Source organism: Wyeomyia smithii, chromosome 3, assembly GCF_029784165.1.
Source record: "Wyeomyia smithii strain HCP4-BCI-WySm-NY-G18 chromosome 3, ASM2978416v1, whole genome shotgun sequence".
Classification (NCBI taxonomy): domain Eukaryota; kingdom Metazoa; phylum Arthropoda; class Insecta; order Diptera; family Culicidae; genus Wyeomyia; species Wyeomyia smithii.
In genome coordinates, this window is record NC_073696.1 from 6,504,719 (window position 1) to 6,526,254 (window position 21,536).

A 21,536-nucleotide genomic window follows, 5' to 3' on the forward strand; every position below is an offset into this window, starting at 1 on the left:
ACAACCCGGTTTTCTATTTCAGATGGTTCCAGGGCTTCGACTGGGAGGGCCTATCTAATCTGACGTTCAAATCGCCCCTACAACCGAAGCTGAAAGGACCGCTCGATTTGTCGAACTTCGATACTTTCCCGCCCGATTCGGACGTACCGCCGGATGAGAACTCCGGATGGGATATTGATTTCTAGTGCACTCAAGGCAATATCAAATACGAGCTTCTGCGAGGAACAAGTGGCCTTAGCGTTTGTAATCTTAGAAATTTATCTCTTGTTGTTTTTTGCTTAAGAATACTTTAACGTGGAGTTTGAACATTGAAGTAGCTTTATTGTATGAAGTTTTATGACAATGACACTATGTTAAAATCAATAGTTGAACTTCATTTCCATGATGAACGTCCGAATCTCCATCGGGCCCAGGGTGACTACATTGGAATCGTCATGCTGGGGTGCGCTCTGGCTGGCGGGTTCCTCCAACTGCGGGACGGGATCGGCGTAGAACTTTAGCCGGGATTTGTCCTCTTTCCATTGGTTGCCACCCAAGGTGGTTTCACGGATACTGTAGATATCGAATGCAGAGAAAAGCGTCTTCAGGTTGATAGTGACCTGTGAAGAGTACAAGGGATCTTCGTTCTTCTCAAGCAGATGCTCGAAGCGCACCAGATAAGTGTACGGCTGCTTCCACGGTTCAAACGTTAGAAGGTTTACGTTCATAGGTAGCGATTCTGATAGAGCTGAGAACTGGTAAAAAAGTATTATAAAATTGTACTGATTCTACAAGTAAAGTCAATTTCAACTTACGACACTTCTGAAATTCGTCTGCCAAGCGTTGTACGGAACTTCAGTGGCATCGCTGACAAACACCCAAGCAGGGGTGTGCACCTGATTCTGAAGGAAGCGTTCCTTCGTCTTCATAGTTGGCGATTGGGTAGCTTTAGAACCGAACATCAAATAATGCTTTCCTCGTGCGATCAGCCCTGTATCATAAGCAGTTTCGTTCAGTGCCTCACCAACGCCAAACGCATCGTCCATCAGCAATCGACGATGAACCATCAGCTCCAGTACACCATCCTCCATGCTGGTTCCTCCTTGAGCTCGATCATTCAAAACTGCCATCCGCCAGTTATCATCTTCTAGGGCGATCTTCGCCGTCACCGGATAATAATTACCAGGGACTGGCTCCAGCAGTTCCACATCCCAAGTATCACGATGATTTCGCACTCTCTTTATCATTTCCCTACCGTTGGCATCCGTCCAGAAGACCCCATTGGATTTAATATCCGACTGATAACGAGTAATAATTTCTTTTCCAATTTCATCCTCAACCGGAATCGGTCCGACCATCCACTCGAACTCAACGTGCTGCTCGTCCTCGTAGACGCGAATCACCTGACTGATCCACTCGTTAAACACCTGATGAACTTCCTGGACGTGATCACCCATGTAAACTTCCAGCCGAACTGAGTCGGTGACATGTTTTTCCGTTCCATTTGGTCGTAGAATGTACGCTCCGGATGAACGGTTCTTAGCCTCACGATTATCACCGAGAGCTCCCTCGTAGTACAGGAAATCCTGGTGCAGCCAGTGACTTTCACCGTTGATGTTGATCAAATTTAGGAAACCATTGTTGTTGAAATACACCGAAAGATGTTTGTTTCCAATGCTGATAATCTGCTGAGCGTTGGTGTCATCGCGTGCTTTCGCATCGTATTTTTCCGTAACGTAGAAGGACGCATAGCCCATCGGAGGAATTTCGTCCGCTAAAAATACGAGTTCTTGGTTCGCAATACTATCCCGCGAGTTGAGACTGAATACAGTTGCCGGTATGGGAATCATTTGAATGGAAATGTCGACACCCGCCGCGTTCTTGACCGAGTAGCTGTTACCGTTCACCGGAAGTCTTACATAGTGATACGTAGAATGTCCCAACGGGTTGTATAAGGTTACCACAAACGACTCCTTAGTTTCTGAAGTCACACAGTGACTTATGTTCAAAAGGTGACACGACTCAAAGGTAACCTGCGGAGGGGGAACGTCAACTTTACGAGTTAACTCGTTCAACGCAATGTTTGTGTTTTCGGTGCAAGCTTCGAACGCCACGTGCAGCATTCTGGCGTAATCATCGGCAACATGTTGCTTTTCGGTTCCGGTGATCGCATCGTGATGCTGCATAACTCCAATCGCTTCGCGTAAAACGGTGAGACGATTCTGGAAGTAGCTTGATCGAGTGGCCGTCGACAGAGCGGTCAACTGTTTGCAGACTTGTAGGAGGTGATTTCCGAGACGTTCGAATCGCTTGGAAGTTGGGCGCGAGGTGAAATACCCCGTCCAGTAGGTGTACGGATCCGAACCGTACGGGAAGAAATCGTCCGTTTTGGTGGGCCAGGTGAGGTCGGTATCGTGCAGTGCCTTTAGGTAGCAGGTTGGCGTTGAGTAGAAGGCATTCACCATCACCCCTTGCTCTTGGCGGGCGTTGGTGTATCTAAAGTAGGAAGTAAAAGACTGTATCAATCAGTTTGATTTATAGTAGGAAAACTTACTTGATAAGTTTGTCCATGTTCTTGAAGTACATGCCGGCATCCTGGTAAGTAAAATCACCGCCCATGGTTAGGATCAGATTGTTCGAGTGATACTTCTCGGCCATTCCGTAAACCCACTCAAGAAAAACGTCGATCTAAAATGGTCCACAATTATTGAAAAAGTCTTTGCTAAGAATAACAGGAACATACCCTTTCCTCCACATTATTCTCCGCACTCTCAGCTCCGTCCAAAATAGGTTCATCCGAACAGAGCACATCGTAGCAGAAACCAGGCGGAGCCTGGTACAGAGTGTACAAAATAGTTGTGAACATATCACTATCCTCTAGGTTAGCACTAGATTTCCAAATCAGCTCCGTCTTCTTGCTGGCTTCCCGCTTGGCCCGATCAGCATGATCAAGTCGAGCGAAGAACATGCCATCGTAACCCATCTGCGCCAGCATTGAGGCATGCTCCCGCGAATGCCCGAACGGATCAATCTGCCAGCCCGCCCGCGGTCGGCCGCACTCTCCGAAGGTATCGTTTAGCAGTCCCAGTCCCCATGTGAACTGATCGATTAAACTCTGATAGTGTGCCGCAGCCTCATCATTCATACTCCACGCTCCATTAACGAATTCCAACCGTCCCTCCTGGACCAACTGCTTTACGTCTGCCTGCGTTTGGGGTGATTGCTCATCCCACCATTTAAAGAAGAAAGCCGACTCGACGTAGATGAACTTGCGTTCCGGGTTGTGCAGCAGGGCATCGATCACGGAGTCCAGAATATATTGGACACCGGCCCGCTGGATGCTAGTTCTGCTGCCATAGTAGTATTGATCGACCGTCTTTAGCCATCCGACATCGTCGTGGGTGTGCGGGACAAGGTGAAGGTTGAGCATTCCTTTGCGTGCCGTTGGACAGGACTTGTAATGACATTATAATAAGTTGAAGGTTTTTTAATAATTATTCTATCTATTTCTTTGATAATTATGATTGATCTTATAGCAAGAATGACATATATTACTAGCATTTTATAAAATCTTTAAATTGATTCAAATCTCTGATTCATTACACTTTTTTAGGGTTGTAAAGGATATCCGCATCCGCAAATGCGGAACATCCGCATGAAAATTGACATCCGCATCAACATCTGCATCCGTAGTCACATATCCGCATCAGCATCATACCATGCGGATATTGAAATAAAATATCGCTTCATAAAATATTGCAGAAAAATTTTCCTTGGTGTATTTACTGCTCGCCGAAATAACTTTTGTACTGGGGAGAAGCATGGTTATGTGAAAAAAGCAAAATAGAATAACACAAGGGATGCTACGGATATCCGCATCTGCATCCGCGAATGCGGGACATCCGCATGAAAATTGACATACTCATCAACATCTGCATCCGTAATCACATGTCCGCATCCGCATCTGCATCTGCAGATGTCTAAAAAATCACATCCGTAACATCCCTGCACTTTTTCACCATTAATATTACATTCGATCTAACTGAAATTTAGAACTCCGCCTGTTACGATTCTCTTGGTTCAGTTTAGCCTTTACGAATAGACTTGAATTATTGAGAACTGTAGCAGAGGGTCCAAAGCCCCTGTAGAAGAGGATGGTTGCAACAGCTCTTAACCATGGCTGTTGCGTAAAATCCAATGGCTAAAACCCCTAAGCTAAGGTGTTATGCGACCCGTGCCGATGGATGACGTGGTGGGGGGGGGGGGGGGTTTAAGAAATACCCAGCCTCTAACGGAGCCTGTGGAGTACCAGGGCACCCTTCACAGTAATTAGCCCTTACTGCATCACGCGGGTCACTGATGCAGCGGACTCTTCTTTACCCAGCGACTCGTGGGAATTTTATGAACGACAAAACTTCACAAAATTCGGCCACCGGCAGCCTTTCTTTGCCGGAACCCATGGACTCATCGGAGCGTAGTCCAATAAAAACAAACGCACCGGGCAGAACGGAGGAGATGGAGCATGAGGATGATTTCAACCTCGACAGCGAATCGCTGGACGGAGGACCCTCGGCTTCATCCTTAATCCTACTTTCTCCACAAGGGAATGACGAAAGTCAAATGGACTTAGTTCCCGGTCCACAGACAAGGCCCGATGACGAAGGGAAACCCGAATCATCGGCACCCCTTGTCAAGCGACTTTCAAATGCGCAAAGGCGGCGACTGAGCAAAAATCTCCGCTCCGGTCTCTCGTACGAAGAAGCCAGGAAGCTGGCCCTCCTTCCAACAGAGCAGCCTGCTCAATCGAACCAAGTTGCCGTCAAGCGACAGCGGTCGGACGACTTGGTGTCACCAAACACCAGTACTAAGTGTCCACAGCCTAAAAAACTGCGGAACGGCACTGGTTTGGGGTCATCGGGTTCGAAGCCGCTCCCGAAGGCCACATATAGGGACATGGTGGGAGCTATAAGCCTTGCGGTTACTTCTGCTACCCACCCCAGCTCCCTACTCACAACGGACCAGCTTCAGGCTGTCCAGACCTCCATCCTCGATCACACTGCGGACCAGGAAAATCCAACCACCAAGCCCAAGTTTAACGGTTGCCATCTAAAAAATGGCTTCCTGCAACTTGCCTGTGCCGACAACGACACAGTGCAGTGGTTGGAAAGGGAGGTACCTTCTCTCGTACCATGGGAGGGAGCACAACTTCGTGTATACCACATGAAGGATCTGCCGAAGGCCAGACGGTATGTCGGTTACTTCGCGGACAGTGCGAACTCTCCGGACGAGAAGATTCTTCGTTCACTCCAGAATCAGAACGACCATCTCTCTACCAAAATGTGGCGAGTCTGTAACCGCAAATTGGTAAAGACCTTGGTCGAACTAGTTCTGGATATTGACGAAGAATCGGCCAAACTCGTTGAGAGTAGAAATTATGAACTGCACTACGGTTTCGGCAAAGCACGCATCCGAAAGGTAAGCGGAAGGCCGAACGTCACAGGCAGGAAAGACTCCGTCGCAATGTCAGGGAAGGTACGTGCGGGTAACTCCTCCGGGAGTACTCTGCCACCACCCAGGCAAAACGATCCTGCGAATGGGCTAAAGGTTCGCGTGGGAAACTCCTCCGGGAGTGCCCCACAACCACCCAAACGCAACCCTGCGATTGGGAAGGTACGCGCAGGATGCTCCCCCGTGAGTGCCCTGTCACCACCCAAAAAACGCAACCCCGCGGCTGCTCGGACGGTTCCGCCGAAGACTCGCAAGAGTGTGAAGCATCAACCACCGAAAAGTCGCACCCCCCGGAGTCAAAAACCGCCACAGTGTGCGCGACGACCTTCTGTTCCCAATCGACTGCTGCAACCGAAGCCGAACAGTGAGGAAGAGCAACTTCCATCAACCAGCCAAACCGCTGTTGGCAGCCGTCAGCCAATACCAGGATCATCTTCCGATCCGGACAAAGACGGCAACTTCGCTGCAAAGTGAGCAGCCTTCGCTGCGTGCAAGCGAATCTCCATCACGCAAAAGGCGCCTCGGGTGTTCTTTGCAGGAGATTCGCCAAAGAGCAGCTAGCGGCTGCTTTCATCCAGGAGCCGTGGATCAACGAATCCTGTTGACCTGAATTCGGCAGCAAATGATCTACAAAACAGAATCATGGATGCTTTCGACGCTAACTGTCCACTAACACAGCGGTCAGTATGCCGTGACGTACCCTGGTGGAATGATCAACTTAGCGACCTTCGTCGGGAAACTAGGCGGTTGTTCAACAGGGCAAAAGTCACGTCTAACTGGGACGACTACAGGGCGTCCCTCACTAAATACAACGCCGAGCTACGCAAGGCTAAACGGAAATCCAGAGTTAGTTTCTGTGAAAGAATCCAAACTCTGCCGGAAGCTACGCGGCTCCAAAAGGCGATGTCCAAAGACCATACTAACGGTTTAGGACAGGTGAGGAAAGAGGATGGATGCCTCACTGTCACTACCAAGGAAACGCTGGAGGTTCTTATAAACACCCACTTTCCTGGATCGACAGAGACCGAAGAACTGAATAGTGATGGGTCGCGGCAGGACAATTCGAGACATATGGCGTCTCGGGAGTCCATCCTGCTGGCCCGTCGACTGTTCACGGAAGCTTCAATAGGTTGGGCTCTAAGCTCATTCGACCCTATGAAGTCTCCTGGTCCAGACGGCATACTACCCATCTTTCTACAAAAATCGGCCGCAGTTATCATGTCCGAACTCATCAACCTCTTCAGAGCCAGCTTTATCCTGGGCCATATTCCGGATAACTGGCTGAAGGTGAAGGTAGTGTTTATCCCCAAAGTTGGAAGAAAGGACAAACCCTACCTAAAACTTTCAGACCCATAAGTCTGACTTCATCGCTTCTCAAGTTGACGGAGAAAATAATGGATAAATATATCCGTGATGAGTTTCTTAAAGACTCCCCGCTGAACAGGAACCAACATGCCTATCAAAGCGGCAAGTCAACAGAAACTGCTCTTCACAGCTTAGTGACGTTGATTGAAAAGTCCCTAAGTTATCAGGAGACGGCGCTATGTGCCTTTCTTGATATTGAAGGGGCCTTCGATAACACGTCCTTTGCATCAATCGATACGGCTCTTTCTCATAAGGGAATCGACCAAACTTCAAGGAACTGGATACACGCAATGCTCTCTAGCAGAGTGATCACAGCAACCTTGGGAGATTCGTCTGTAACAATGTCAGTGATCAAGGGGTGTCCGCAAGGAGGAGTTCTCTCGCCCATGTTATGGTCACTAGTTGTCGACGCACTTCTCAACAAGCTTTCACAGCTTGGTTACGAGGTCATTGGATACGCCGATGACATCGTCCTCATCGTCAGAGGTAAAGATGACGCAACTCTGTCGAGCCGAATGCAAACGGCTCTGAATACCACCATGTCATGGTGTTTACAGGAGGGTCTAAACATAAACCCCTTAAAAACAGTCCTAATTCCATTCGGCAGACGAAGGACGATCTCCATCCCTCCTCCAATACTGAGTGGAGTTAGACTGGGCTTCAGCAATGAAGTCAAATATCTCGGAATTATTCTGGACAAGAAACTGAACTGGTCTGCACAACTGGATCATGCCGCTAAGAAAGCGATCTCAGCGATCTGGGCCTGCAGAACTCTCTTCGGTAAGACCTGGGGACTGAAACCAGACTTGGCACTCTGGTCTTACAAGACCATTGCCCGACCAAGAATCACCTATGCTGCCCTAGTGTGGTGGCCTAAGGTGAACGAAGTGACTGCGCAAGCCAAACTCAAAAAAGTTCAAAGACTTGCATGTCTTTCGGTTACCAGCGCTATGCGAACAACTCCAACTGCAGCCATGGAAGCTATGCTTTGCCTACTACCCCTACATCTTCATGTGAAAAAGGAAGCAGAGCTTGGCGCTCTAAGGTTGCAAAGGAGGAAAACCATACTTGAAGGGGACCAAATCGGCCACCTTCGCATACTTAGGGAGTTCAAACTAACTCCGCTATTAACCACAGTCTCCGACTGGATGGACGTTAGGTCCAACATGGATATTCCATATAGAGTGATTGAAACAAACCGCTCTATGTGGAACAATGGAGGGCCTAATCTTCCACCTGGCATCGTCAATTTTTATACGGACGGCTCGAAAATGGGATCCCTAACGGGATCTGGTATATACGGACCCGGTATCAGGGAAACGTTTTCCCTGGGAAAATGGCCCACCGTTTTTCAAGCAGAGGTATATGCCATATATATCTGCGCAAAAATATGTCTGCAACGCAACTACAGACATGCGAAAATCGGTATATTCTCGGACAGTCAAGCAGCACTACTAGCACTTAAGTCCATCAAATGCGCTTCCAAACTTGTTTGGGAATGCATTGAAACTCTACGGGAACTTTCCCGACAGAATTCAGTTTTTCTGTTTTGGGTGCCCGGACACTGCGGAGTCGAGGGTAATGAACACGCTGACTACCTAGCAAGACAGGGATCAGCTCAGCGGTTTATTGGTCCCGAGCCGTTTCTGGGTACGTCCATTTCCGCTATCAAAAGCGAACTATTAACTTGGGAAAGGCTAGAAATAGTATCCCAATGGCAACAGGCACAGGGTTGTAGACAAGGCAAACAGTTTATCTATCCGAACCCTGGAACCGCCAGAAAGCTACTTAGTCTAAATCGTAGTGACCTACGGATAATCACGGGACTCCTCACCGGACACTGTCCCGCTTTTTATCATTTAAAGAAAATCGGCGTAGTGTTGAACGACACCTGCCGATTCTGCAAATCTGAACCAGAGAGTTCAGAGCATTTGCTTTGCTCTTGCGAAGCTCTTGCTTCCTCTAGGTACAACTTCTTAGGAAGTTACCTTTTAACTCCATACCAAGCATGGAGCTCCAATCCCAAGCAGGTCATTAGTTTCATCAACTATGTTGTACCTAATTGGGGTACAGGTTTACAACAAAACAGTTCTACTCCATCAATGAGTACGAACAATCCGTAACCTGTGCACAGCAATCGGGGCCCGCCACAAAAGACAATCAGCAAGAATGTCGCAGTGGCATTTCAGTACCCAGTGCCCTTCAGGCATACAGAGGTTAAAAACTGAAATTTAGATTAATTTTATTAAACAAATTCTACTCTGACCCCGAAGAAACAAAATTTCCTATTCCAAATTTTCCGCATGACTTTCCATAGCATTTTATTTCTTGGCTTTGAAAACTTTAGCGCTATTCTTCTTGTGTTGCCAATTCATCGCGCTGCCATGCGGTCGTCGACGTTACTTCCGTGGAAAATAAGGTGTCTAGTATCAGCACTTTTTTCTGGCAAAGGAATGTCGGTAAAATTATTTTATCTTTTATGTTTTAGACTATGCAACAGAGGGGTTGCATCAAATGTCCGCATGTGGGAACAGAATTTTGTGACTGTACCTCTGGGAAAGACGCAGCGTGCACGAATCAGTTGGAAATTTGCATGGGGAATTTTTTCGTGAAGACAAAACATTTGAGACCAACCGCTAAACGAAATTCCAAAAGTTGAATTGATCATTGAACTCACCGATTAATTCAAACAGCCCGTGCGTTGCACGGTAAGCCGCATCACTAATGATAGCAGAAAAACATTTCATTTCCAAAGTAGTTCTCTCGTACATCTTTCTGTTTAATATTCTCTCGCACCCATTCCTCAACTGCAACGTAACCCGTATTGAAAGTAAGTGATGTGTGTGTACCCCGACCTGTACCCCGATGTGATAGCGTGTATGTGTGTATGTGTGAGCGTGTATGTGTGTATCTGTGAGCGTGTATGTGTGTGCGTATGTGTGGGTATGTGGTGTGTGTGTGTCTGTGTGAATTAGGGTGGTCGGTATTACCCACTTTTCGAAAAACCGGTATTTCGGTATTCATAAAAATAAAAACCGGTAAAACCGGTAAAAAACCGGTATTTTTATTTTTTCAGATTAATACAAACCAGAGGTGACTCATGGTCTTTAAACCTACTTTTTCAACTGCAAAATTCTTGAAATCATAGCTTCGGGAAGTAATGATGATCGTCTTCGAAAAAAAAAAAAACTCTGTACTATTTAAAAATAAAACTAAAAAATAATGAAAGGGTGTCGAACGTCTCCGGAAGTGGTTTTCTTCGGCCGGTTTTCTGCTGCAGTCTTATGCAAAAACCTGCCGAAGTAAGCCACTGCCGAAGACGTTACCTACATAAATTTAATTTTGAAATTAATTTTTTGCTTAGCGTCTCAGGTTGCATCTATGTATGGACGTGTCGCTGCATGATTATGTTTTTGCATTTATGAGTATCTATGCTCCATTACGATCCAGATTTTTTTTTTGTAAGATTAGGACCTCTGCGACCATTGTTTTGATCTCTTGTGGCATACAATCCAGATACAACACTGGATAACAGTGTTTGAAAAACTCCAATGAATGAATCTAGTGATATGATTACGAAGAACATAATTTCAAAACTCATGTAATAACAAAAAACATGCAGATTTTTATTTTAACTTTCTTTCGTATCGCAAAGCTTAGTTTCAAATTAGTGAATAACTTTAAAATTCGTAGAAAAACAATATTTGAAACTGTTGAAAAAAGTAAATGAATGAAGTAAAAAAAAGAAATCACGATCAAACCAGAATTTACTTTTCACGAATCCGAATGAATCGAAGGTAAATACTTCTTTATTCTGCTCGATGCTCTTTAAACAGTTCGTCCAAATTATTTAATATTATAATTATTTTATTAACTTTAGCTCCTGATGGAGAAACGAAAAATGTGGCATATGTACAAGTTTGTAACTGAAATAGAAATAAATATTTGAAATGAGAGGTTGGTAAAAAATATATAAAAATGTAGAAAATGATAGAAAAAGCAGAAGCTTTTACACGAGTAAGGCCGGATACATTCAGCTAGATGCTAATAAAAGCCCGCTGCGATACGGGCGACGAAGCTTTGACCATGCTACAGGCTACAGCTATTTAAATTTCACTTTATCAAGGAGCAGTAATTTTTAGGATGAAATTCTTCATTGGTTGATTATTTCATCCTGTGAACACTTTGTATCAACAAAAATAAATTCCTAATCCAAATTTTATTTATTGATTTATATTTATTTATTGTTTTTAAATAGCACAAAATGAATAATGACTTGCGTATTTTCGCTGACATGATTGTGATTACTGCCTCAAACTATGATTTCATTATTTGTAGTTAAACTGGTAGGTTTAAAACCCACGCGTTGCCTCTGTGAGTATGAATGTGTAGAGAGATTAGCTGTTATACTTAAACAATGAATGTGTTGCTTTATTGATATGAAGTTTTTTGACATATTATCGATACACACAAACACATCGTCTGAATCCGAGCAGATTGTCAGAAAATAACAAAAATTGATACATAGACAAGGGTTAATTAATATTTAATGTTGCATCTGTCTAAATGTATTTATTATACAGGATGTTAGGGAGCTCACATAAAATCCTTTAATGGGCGATAGAGGACCATATTTGATAAGAAAAAAAATCCTTCTACACATATGGCCAAAATTCAACTACTGCAGAGTTATTCACTATTTTCAGTTTTCGGTTATGTTTGCCTTTAACGAGCAGAAAATTGTGAATTTTTGAGACACTATTGCTTACGAAATTTTCTCAGCTCTCCAAAAGAACCAACATAACTGAGCTAGCTATCATACTTCTTGTGATAGACCTCGTTGAGATGAACATAACCGAAAACTAGAAAAAGAGAATAACTCTTCAGTAGTTAAATTTTGACCACATGCGCAGAAGGTTTTTTTTTCATCAAATAGGGTCCTCAATCACCCCTTAAGGGATTTGATAGAAAGTGAGCTACCTTACACCCTGTATACATCATCATGTGATTTGTAACGCCTACCTAAGTGAGTAGCATTCATTAGCCTAACAATGATTTATGAATATTGTGACGTTTTTTTTTTTCAATTTAAAGAAAAATACCGAAAATATCGGTTTTTTCGCCTCTCCAATACCGGTATTTCGGTACTGAAAAAAATATCGGTTTTACCGGTTTTTGTTTTACCGGTAAACCACCAATGTGGACAGATGCATTGATGAAATTAACTCCTATTTTGAGTACTCTTCTGAACAATCTCAGAATTTTTTCCCCTATCATTGAAATGTTTTTGACTATCGATGGCTAATTCACGACAATCTAGAAATAAATTTTCCTTATTCCAGTGAAACTGTAGAAGTTTCTTGCCAAAACAGGCGAATCTTAGAATTTTTTTTGTTGGTGCTGATTGTTTTGCGCTGTCAGAAACATTTCTGACTGATGGTTTTAATCTGGCCGTTCCGAAATTTAACATCAATAGAGAAGATCGCGAAAGTCGTGCTGGTGGGTTTTTGTTAGGTATAAAAGACAACTTTTCTTATAGTCGTGTACAGTTAGTGAACCTAGAGACAGTAGAGGCAGTGGCGTGTACAATTGAAGTTGTTGACCAACGGGTCACTGTTGTTTCAGTCTACATTCCAGCGTCTTGTTCACTGAGTCTAACGGCTCTCAGAAATTTAACCAATCAATTACCTCGTCCGATACAGGCGTCTTAATACAGGCGAGGTTACGCGATTGGCCTGTCCCCCAGCTAGATGTAACCGAGTAGATCTTTCGATTTGTTTTTCAAGCTTAGCCTTGAGTTGCAACTGGTGTGTACTGGATGACGCAGCTGGAAGCGATAATTTGCCGATTTACGTAGAATTTCCCATACGGAATACATTTGTAAGATTGTTAGAAATAAACAGAGTTACTAATCTTACAGTGATAGAAAGAGCAAAAGTATCATTTGCTGCAATAACAGATTCGGACTTTCCAAAAATTACATGTATATGGCGAATGGGTAATCAACGATGGAATCAGAAAGCAGTTGAAGTAAATTGGTCTATGTTGCGCATGGTAAAAGCCGGAGACAACCCACAGAAAGTGCAAGCGGCTCATCGACAAGTTATAAATACTCACAGGTGGTTCAAAAAAGAATGTGAGGTTGGTTTCGGAGTGCATTCGGAAAACATTTCGATATGTGGCAGAATCAATAACTAATGCTCCGTACTGTCAGCAGAAATCATGGGAATTCGGACAGCAATCTGAAACTCCCCAACAAATAAAAAAATAAAAATCCATGGACCATCCTTACAGCTTGAAAGCTTGCGAAAACGATATTGTAAATAAAGACATATGTCTGGTGTGGATTCCAGGACACTGTGGAATACCTGGAAATGAAGGACAGAACTTCAGACATCATATACGAGAAACTTCCAAAAGTTGATGCAAATAAAATAAATGGTTAAAGCGTCTATAAAATTAAAAAAAAAAATTGAATACATTTGAAACCACAATGCCGTACGATCTTACCAAAAATATCGATTGGATGCAATTTTCACAGGTTACGCTCAAAGCTGTAAACTGTTGGGAGGTAGCTTTCCCAGATCTACATTATTTTCTTAGCAAGCTTATGATCGAAACTGCTTCTCAAGCACAAACCAGAGCCGTCCCTGTTTCTTCTACAGTCTGCAAACATGGTATAGTGAATGCTTGGAAATAGTGAAAAAAAAAAAACGTTCTAAGGCATTGAAAGAGTTTAAAAACATAGTGAAATCTCAAGGATGGAAAAACTCGTATCGTATAGCAATCATTCGGGTATCATTTCTGAACGTGCTATTTATAAGCTTTCAATCCTAGCAAACCATCACCATTAAAAGTTACATTCTCAAGCTTGCAAGAGACAACTTAGAGCAAAGAAATATATGGTAGCTTTCTTTGATGATTTTGTTTCAGTATTGCCTGCTTTAGGCGGAGCGAGCAACATATAGCGAGTGTTTCACGAAAGAATCGTAAACGATTGCACTCAAGCGATCGCAATGATTCTTTCAAATGTTGGTTGCTTGTAGGCGTAATTCGGCTACTCCACGTCGTGCTTTCACCGTGATATACCACGATGATTCTTGGTGATTTCAAGTATCAGATGCTAATGCACCATGCTACAATTTCCGTAAGCATTGATGATACCTATTAGCTCCGGCAAGCAAACAATTGAACGCAATCTAACGTTCATTTGGATTCATAATTTTGAATCACTGGCGATAATATCTCAAAGCTTCTCGCGATAATGTTGAGTGCAAGTGAACTTGGACACAAAAAATACTACCGTGTTTGAATCATTCAGTCTCCTTCTATTGTATTCGGAACTGTTAGAAGCGAAAAACAATCAGCAGCGTTTCTATAGAAACTTGTACGCGAGTGGAAATAGTTGAACGATAACTGATAAATCAAAGAACACATTTGCATGAAATATTGCTAGGGAGTGAACATTTCCATGCTTGTGAAATCCGACACCTATTGGAATATAAGCGGCTTGCGGCTAGTAGTAAAAAATCTTTAAATCCAAAAAAACGTAACAATTGGAAAAAAGTTCGTTGACTCTCGGACTAGAGAAACAACCATGACAACACTATCGAGTACAGCTCGAAAAATGAATAATTATTACCCTTTCCCGCCGCACGTTGACAATTACGATGCAGAGTGGGTTCTTGAATTTCCTAATAAAATTTATCATCGTTCGTTCCTTCTGACGGGCCCGAGTTTAGTGAATCTCTTGAATTTGTGAACGACTTAACGACAGATTTTGCTTTATCTGAAATAGAACTTGCTTTGACCCAAAGCAACAATTCTTCGCCAGGCACAGATGGTATAAAGTTCTCGCTTATAAAAAATCTCCCACTATCAGCAAAGAAACTCTTACTTTAAGTTTCTGAGTTGGATTTTCTGGAATTTTACTATTTCTGAATCTTAGAAAAGGGTGAAGTGGTGGCGTACTAGTTGTCATAAAATAGATCCCATTGTGGTCTATAGCATCCTGCCCAGCAACTTCCATTCCTACCTTCCCGTGGTACCAACCGGGATACGAGTGATCAAGCGAAGATCGTGCAAACCAACCCGTGGTGGGACCTCGGTCGTTTGCTGACAGATAAGGGGGAGGTGGTTTGACCTCTCCGGAGCCCAGCCTTTCTGAAGGTCTGTTTTCCAGGTTAGGGGCGGCTTATAACAGCGTCTGACCCGGAGTGGGCGGCTGAATAAAAAAACGCGCTTCCTCGGAGGCTATACCCAAGATGGAAGCCCCATTACGCGACTCGGTAGCGTGGCCCTAATAAGGTAACCTACATAAACAGTTACACTACGAAAAACCGAGAAAATAAAACTCGGAACGTTTGGCATGGACCTAGGTAACGGAAAACGGACCACGAGTGGAAACTCGTTACCTGGAACTGTGAGTCGCTAAATTTTGTGGGCGGAGACAGGGTGCTGCTTGAGCAACTAGAGAATTAAAGGTCGTTTCTTCAACTACAGCATCATCGCAACGTGCATTGCCCGCAGAAAGGTAGACCTGACGACGAGAAGGAATCGTTTTACGCGCAGTTGGCGGCAACATACGACGGCTGCTCGTCACGGGACACCAAGATCGTCATCGGGGATATGAACGCCCAGGGAAGCGATGTATAGACCGGTGATAGGGCCTCACAGCCTACACACTGACAGGAACGACAACGGTCAACGATGCATCAACTTCGCAGCTTCCCGAGGCCTAATGGTTCGCTCAAAACTTGCCGCGGTATTTCACACACGTCAGAACCGTCCTCCTCGGCCAGACATCCGGCAGTTGACCAACCCGCAGGTTACCGAGAACTACGCGCGCCTACACGATGAAGCACTTCCACGGGAGAATTATGTGTTTCGACTCTTGACGATGAATGGAGAAAGTTACTCTCGGCCATTGGAGAGGTCCGCGGCACTAGGTGTGGTAACGTCGAGCCGACAAAATGACTGTTTTGACGGGAAATGCTAGCAAGCGATGGAGAGGATGAAGAGAGCTTGGAAAAACTATCTGAGCATCGCTACAAGAGGGAACGCAGCCAAAAACCGACGAGCTTGAAATGATTTGACCACGATTCTGAGGAGGAAGAAGCACCAGCTGGAGGACAGAGATCGTGAAGAGCTGGATCAGCTGTTTCGGACTAACGATACGCGCAAGTTTTTTGAGAAGCTGAACCAATCCCGCGGAGACCACACGCCGAGTCCCCAAGAACAACAGAGCCGCCGGCAAGGGCTACGAGAGTCACGATTTTTAGCAAAGTTAGTCAACTCATAGGCTTCCCAGACAACCTGGACATTATCACGAGAAACTCAGCGACAACGGAGGCCAACTACGCCAGACTAAAAGTGGAAGCTAGAAGAGTAGGACTAGAAATAAATGCGTCGAAAACCAAGTATATGAAAGGAAAAGGCTCGAAAGAAACCAACATTCGCCTCCCACGGACGGTGATAATGGACGGCGATGAACTCGAAGTGGTAGAGGAGCTCGCATACTTGGGATATTTGGAGGAGTACAAACCGAAAGCGGAGAATAGCGTAGGCGTATGCACCACGGGCTAGATGGTTTGACCAGGTTGCAGCGGATCTGCGAGTATCGAGACGTCTAGGAAATTGGCGACGAGTAGCCCAGGACCGAGAAGAAGGGAGGAAAATTCTTGATACGACACGAGCCACTACGACTCTAGGCTGCTGAAGTAAGTAAGTAGCTAACTTACACTTTATCAAGCTCGAGCGTATTTTTTTCAGATGCCTGGGAATCTGCTGAGGTTTGATGACGTCGGCTCGTACAAAAATTGTTGAAGTTTTTCCCCTTAGAGATCGTTTTGATGAATTGAATTGATTGAAGGTATCTTGTCAATTGTCATATTGCATCCAGTAGAGTTCTCAATAAATAAGATTGCCTCTTTAACATAAACCTACAGTCAAGGTTCCCAACAGTGTATAGAAACTCCCTTACTCTGCCCTCAACAGAATCTGCGATGAAGCGTTATTTTGACTACAGTTTTTCCTCTATTATGTTTCGAATGTCAGTTGATACCTCCTTACAGAGAGATATTCCCAGTGAAAGATCCTCGGTATACTAAGAAAAGTTGTCAGCATTTTCTGAGGATGATGAATTCTTCACGGATGGTACACTGAAGACAAATGGAGTCGGCGTGTGGCCTCAACCTAGAGGTGTGATGGCTGTTGAATGACCCATGTTCAATTTTCTCAGCTGAATTATCAGCAATCCTCTTTGTGATTGAACACATTAGAAACCTTCTACTAAATACTACAAGGTATACAGCCCTAGAGTTGTATGAAATGGTGACGTGGGACTAAACACTGTAATTAGAGGATTTTTTGTTACAAAATATACAGAGTCTGCAGACAGAATCAATGTGTTTATTTTCAGCCTCCCCTGGAAATCAATTTTTGGAATATATTCATTAACACTCGAAGAAATATCATTTATATTTGGCGATATTATGCCTTTAGTATTTTTTTTTTTGCACAAAAATATGTATTTAACAAGGCACAAGCATATCATGCTTGTTGAAGAAGCAACAAAATTCCTAACAAGTTCCAGCAAAAAATCGTAGGAATCCACAATTACATTTTTATTTTTTGCTTGACAATTTTTTCATTTGCCTGCAACTACATTCGCTGTATTACGAAGACAGGAAATATACGTTTATTATGGTAAAGCTTAGAATAATAATATATCATCTAACAATTTTGAAATATATAAAGAGATTCTGTACGAATCTTACTAAATAAACTAAAAAATCACAAGCATTCGCAGGTTCTTACTCTTCTATAAATGTATATATTTAGGAATTTACTCTTTCGATAATATCCGGTCACGATTATTTAGTGAATATCGAAGATAAAATTTAAAAAATATCCGTTGCAAAAATTTACAATTCTTGTTGAGTAATTCATGGCAATCATATTTATGAAATAAACTTTCAATCACCATCAACAGCAGCATTGTAGTTTTTCCTCAATTGCATACGAATAGAAATGTACGAACAAAAGTGTACCACTGCAATACGAATAGTACTGCTGCAGTACGAATAGAAGAGTACCAATGCAATCATAGACGACGAGAGACCTGCGGTTCTATACTCCACTGGTACTGTTGCTTTTACTAGCATGTTTTCTTTCAAGACATCAGTTTTTATTAGGTTCTACAGTACCTAACACGCAGGTTTAGAGGTTGTTCAAGGATGGGTATTGTTTCAAACTTTTAGGAAAACTTTTACCTTCGAGACATCATATTAGTCTAAGCTCATGGAAGCAAAAATAAATTGACCTATTGGGACGGGGAGACTCTGTCAGTTTTTATTTCGAAATTGATACAGGGAATATCACAGGGAACGGATGGTGTCCATTCACGTCGTCTGTGCTAGGAATGCTCGCATGTAATTGGTTCATTATTCGCGTAAATTTGTTATTGAAATTATTATCAATTTTACCGCTTAGCAATGAAATTAGAGTGATAATTAACACATTACAAAATTGCTATACATTTTATCTATCCAACAACATATTGGTTATTGTTATCCATCATGTGGTTATGCTGTTATTAGCGTTTGAAATCTGACGCAACATTTGCCCGTTTCATTTCCAATTTTACAGAATGCATCCCAGTATAGTAAACAAAGACGTGTCCCACGTCAAAAAATATCTTATATGTTCTGTCAGCTTCAGTGCTTTGGAAGCTATAAAGAACATCAAATTCCATCCACATACCACGTGGACAGCTTTGAAGGGAAAGGGGGGGGGGGGGTTGACTAATGTCCACGGTCCATACATTTTTTTTAGAATTTATATGGACAGTTGTCCACGGAGGGGGGGGGGGGGGGTCAAAACCGTTAAAAATCTGTCCACGATATATGTGGATGGCCCCTAAGAGGTATCGTTGCGTATCTCTCATCGTACAACTACACTGTAAGTTTTATGTGGATTCCACCTTATTCTGAGATTGCCGGTAATGAAATGGCTGACATCTTGGCAAAGCATAGCTATGATAAGGATCATGTATTCTCTAGGGAGGGTGAATCGCATGACTTAATTCCAATTCTGCGTAGCAGAGCAATCGGTTCGGGGTAGCAAGGATGGTCGGATAGTGAGCTAGGTAGATACTGTTACAGTATCCTTTCAGTGGTCCAACATTACACTCAAAACGGTAATCTTTTCAGGAATAACATCACTGAATCCAACATGTGAACGTTTTAGGGAGGATCTCTATAATATGTTGACTGGAATTCTTGTACAACCCATCCGAGATATCCTTGGCAACAAGAACAACTTCTTAGTATTAAGGTTAGGTTTAGGTTCCCTCACCCCTTCGAATGAAGGCGGGAGAGAACGCAAGTATGAATGATTGAAATGCTTGAGAAGTATGTATGCGAGTATGACTGTAATATATTAGCCCGAGATGACCGCGGGTAATTGGTACCCCCAAGCTAACAATTTTAGATGTAGGTTAGACTTCACATTTACAAAACGTAAAAAAATTCAAGGGCCAACATTTGCTCGATGGAACAGTATAGTCTTTTTGTCATATTGATAAAGAAAAAAAAAAAGAAATTACAGCAAATTCTGTTTTTCGTTTTCTCATTTTTTATCTTTTTCAGCCAGTTTCGCTTTGAATCTAGCAGTAAACTCCTAAACAGGGGTTTGAAAAAACTGCTTTTCACATTTGTTGGTCAGATTTACGCATTTCTGAACGGTTTTCGGAGTGGAAAAAACTCGTTCAGAATTCGCTTTTTTTCTCAAATATCATTTTTTTTTCAGAAGTCGTATAGAATGGAAGTTAATGAATTCATTTTTTTTCTAGTTAATCTTGTTTCGTATTCATGAATTACCATGACTTATGAAAACACTATTTTGTTCAGAATATTTACCTCATATCCGCATTTGGCTCCTTGCTGGGCGTGATCCCACTCGGAGAACTGCTCCACCAGAATTCCGTTGCCGCGGTGGTGCTTTCCCGGACGCGCTGACGCCACCGCAATCAACGCGGCGGCGGTCAAAATCAACAAACACTTCATTCCGCGAATTAAGGCCGAGGTCTGATTCTTTTTCTTTTGACCAGTACAGAAAATTAAGAAACAAAACTGTCCTCTAGCGTTCGATCCACTCGCCTAGAGCCGTCGAGCTTGACTAATTGAGTGGCCTATACTTATATATGAAGCAGCCTGGCGATTCGAAGAAAGTCAGATTGTTTATCAGCGTTATACAGTGAGCGAATGTACGAGAGCATTTTCTTTGCATGGTGCCTTATTGATTGTCTTTTTTATCGATTCGTTATCCCCGCTGTCTGTCCTGGGGCCAGAGAACAATGGCATTGTTGCATAATTTTACGGGGACATGTTATAGAAAATAAGCACGAACAGCCGAGAGAAAGAGAATCTGAAGCTAAATATAAATTTTGGATTGAATTTCGATAGGTTTTCGTGGGAGATCTCAAAAAGTCGCCGATAACGGTTGTACGATTGAGTCCGGCGCCTGGAAATTGGTGGGTGCGCTGTCAATTAGTCGGAAGGGCACCGGGGATCAATCAATATTGTGTTCACATCTGCGCAGCTCACAGCTTGTTGTGGTCATGAGTTGCGCGTTTTTGTCAGTGATGAGTAAAACTACCATTGAAGGTTCAGATTTAAACTCACTTAGAGTATCAGTTGCTGGCCAAAGTTTCCTTGATTGCTTTTTAAGCCGGTATTAGAATATGTTAAGTGTCTCTTAACAACGCGATAGTAAATCTCTTGAGTATCGTTAGAAAAAAATCAAGTCAGAAATCAGTTTCTGTTTCTGCCACCTTGTATAACAGGTGTCTTTAAAAAGCAGTCTCATAACCAGTCAGTAGAGGATATTTTATTTTTATTAAAATTAAGGTTCAATGTCTTGAATGTAGGTAATATTTATACAATTCTAATTCGGATGGCAATTAATAATAGAATTGGGAATCAGTGCTGGATTGAAATTAAACTTGGAACCGAAATGGAATTAGAATTAGTATTGCAATTGAGGATGGGATTGGAATAGGAGTTGGGATGGAAACATGATTTAGATTTATATTGGGAATTCGATCGCGATTGGACTTGTTATTGGAACTATATTACGTTAGAAATATTATATTCTATACCACAGTGACCAGGTATAGATTTACATCGTTTGTTACAGTCAGTTGTCGTAAGGATAGAATACAATCCCAAACTAACTTCGACCGGCATGTGTAGGCTTTAAGTGCATTAAGAGCTGCTTGACTATCAGAGAAAACACAAACATTGGCATATCTATATTTTCTAGCCAAACAAATATTTGTGCATGTTAGGTTAGCATTTATTTCAGCTTGGAAGACTGTGGGCCACTGTCCCATTGGAATTTATATGTTATTTCCTGGTCCAGTAACCCCAGCACCAGTAGATTCACCCATTTTAGAGCCATCTGTGGAAAACAAGAGTGATCCTGGACGAGTTTCCTAACCTCCTTCTTCCCATTCGCTGCGAGAAGATTCAATCACTTCGAAGGGAATTTTGAAGTTAGTCTTGGATTCCATTCAGTCTTCATACATTGTTACTAAGTTGTTCAGATGAAAATCTTTGGGGATTCGTAAGTGTCCTTCTAGATCCCCTACCTGAAGAAGTTTAACGCGTTTGAGCCTGAGA

The 21,536-nt window shown here is 43.0% G+C and overlaps 2 protein-coding genes across 3 annotated transcripts in view; one reads left to right on the forward strand and one right to left on the reverse strand.

Moving 5' to 3' along the window:
- LOC129733177 (cGMP-dependent protein kinase, isozyme 1) overlaps window positions 1–363 on the forward strand; it is a 118,625-nt gene extending 118,262 nt beyond the window's left edge. For both annotated transcript variants that reach the window (XM_055694802.1, XM_055694803.1), the window contains exon 12: window positions 23–363. In XM_055694802.1, the coding sequence (XP_055550777.1) occupies window positions 23–185 (163 nt within the window). In that variant the 3' untranslated portion in view covers window positions 186–363. The remainder of the gene's footprint in view (window positions 1–22) is intronic.
- LOC129733179 (lysosomal alpha-mannosidase-like) lies at window positions 296–20,019 on the reverse strand. Its single transcript, XM_055694804.1, has 5 exons — window positions 19,773–20,019; window positions 2,723–3,433; window positions 2,534–2,667; window positions 795–2,475; window positions 296–734 (listed from the first exon to the last, which is right to left on the reverse strand). Exons 1-5 carry the CDS (start codon window positions 19,917–19,919, stop codon window positions 360–362), a joined length of 3,048 nt encoding a protein of 1,015 aa, XP_055550779.1. The 5' UTR covers window positions 19,920–20,019; the 3' UTR covers window positions 296–359.
- Between the last annotated feature and the right edge of the window lie 1,517 nt (window positions 20,020–21,536).

Bases quoted from the DNA above. Each gene is read 5' to 3' on its own strand.
- LOC129733179 (XM_055694804.1), bottom strand. From the start codon at position 19,919: ATGAAGTGTTTGTTGATTTTGACCGCCGCCGCGTTGATTGCGGTGGCG. The intron at 3,434-19,772 runs GTAAATATTCTG...TGTCATTACAAG, and splicing joins GAGCCAAATGCGGATATGAG to TCCTGTCCAACGGCACGCAA. The intron at 2,668-2,722 runs GTATGTTCCTGT...GGACCATTTTAG, and splicing joins AGAATAATGTGGAGGAAAGG to ATCGACGTTTTTCTTGAGTG.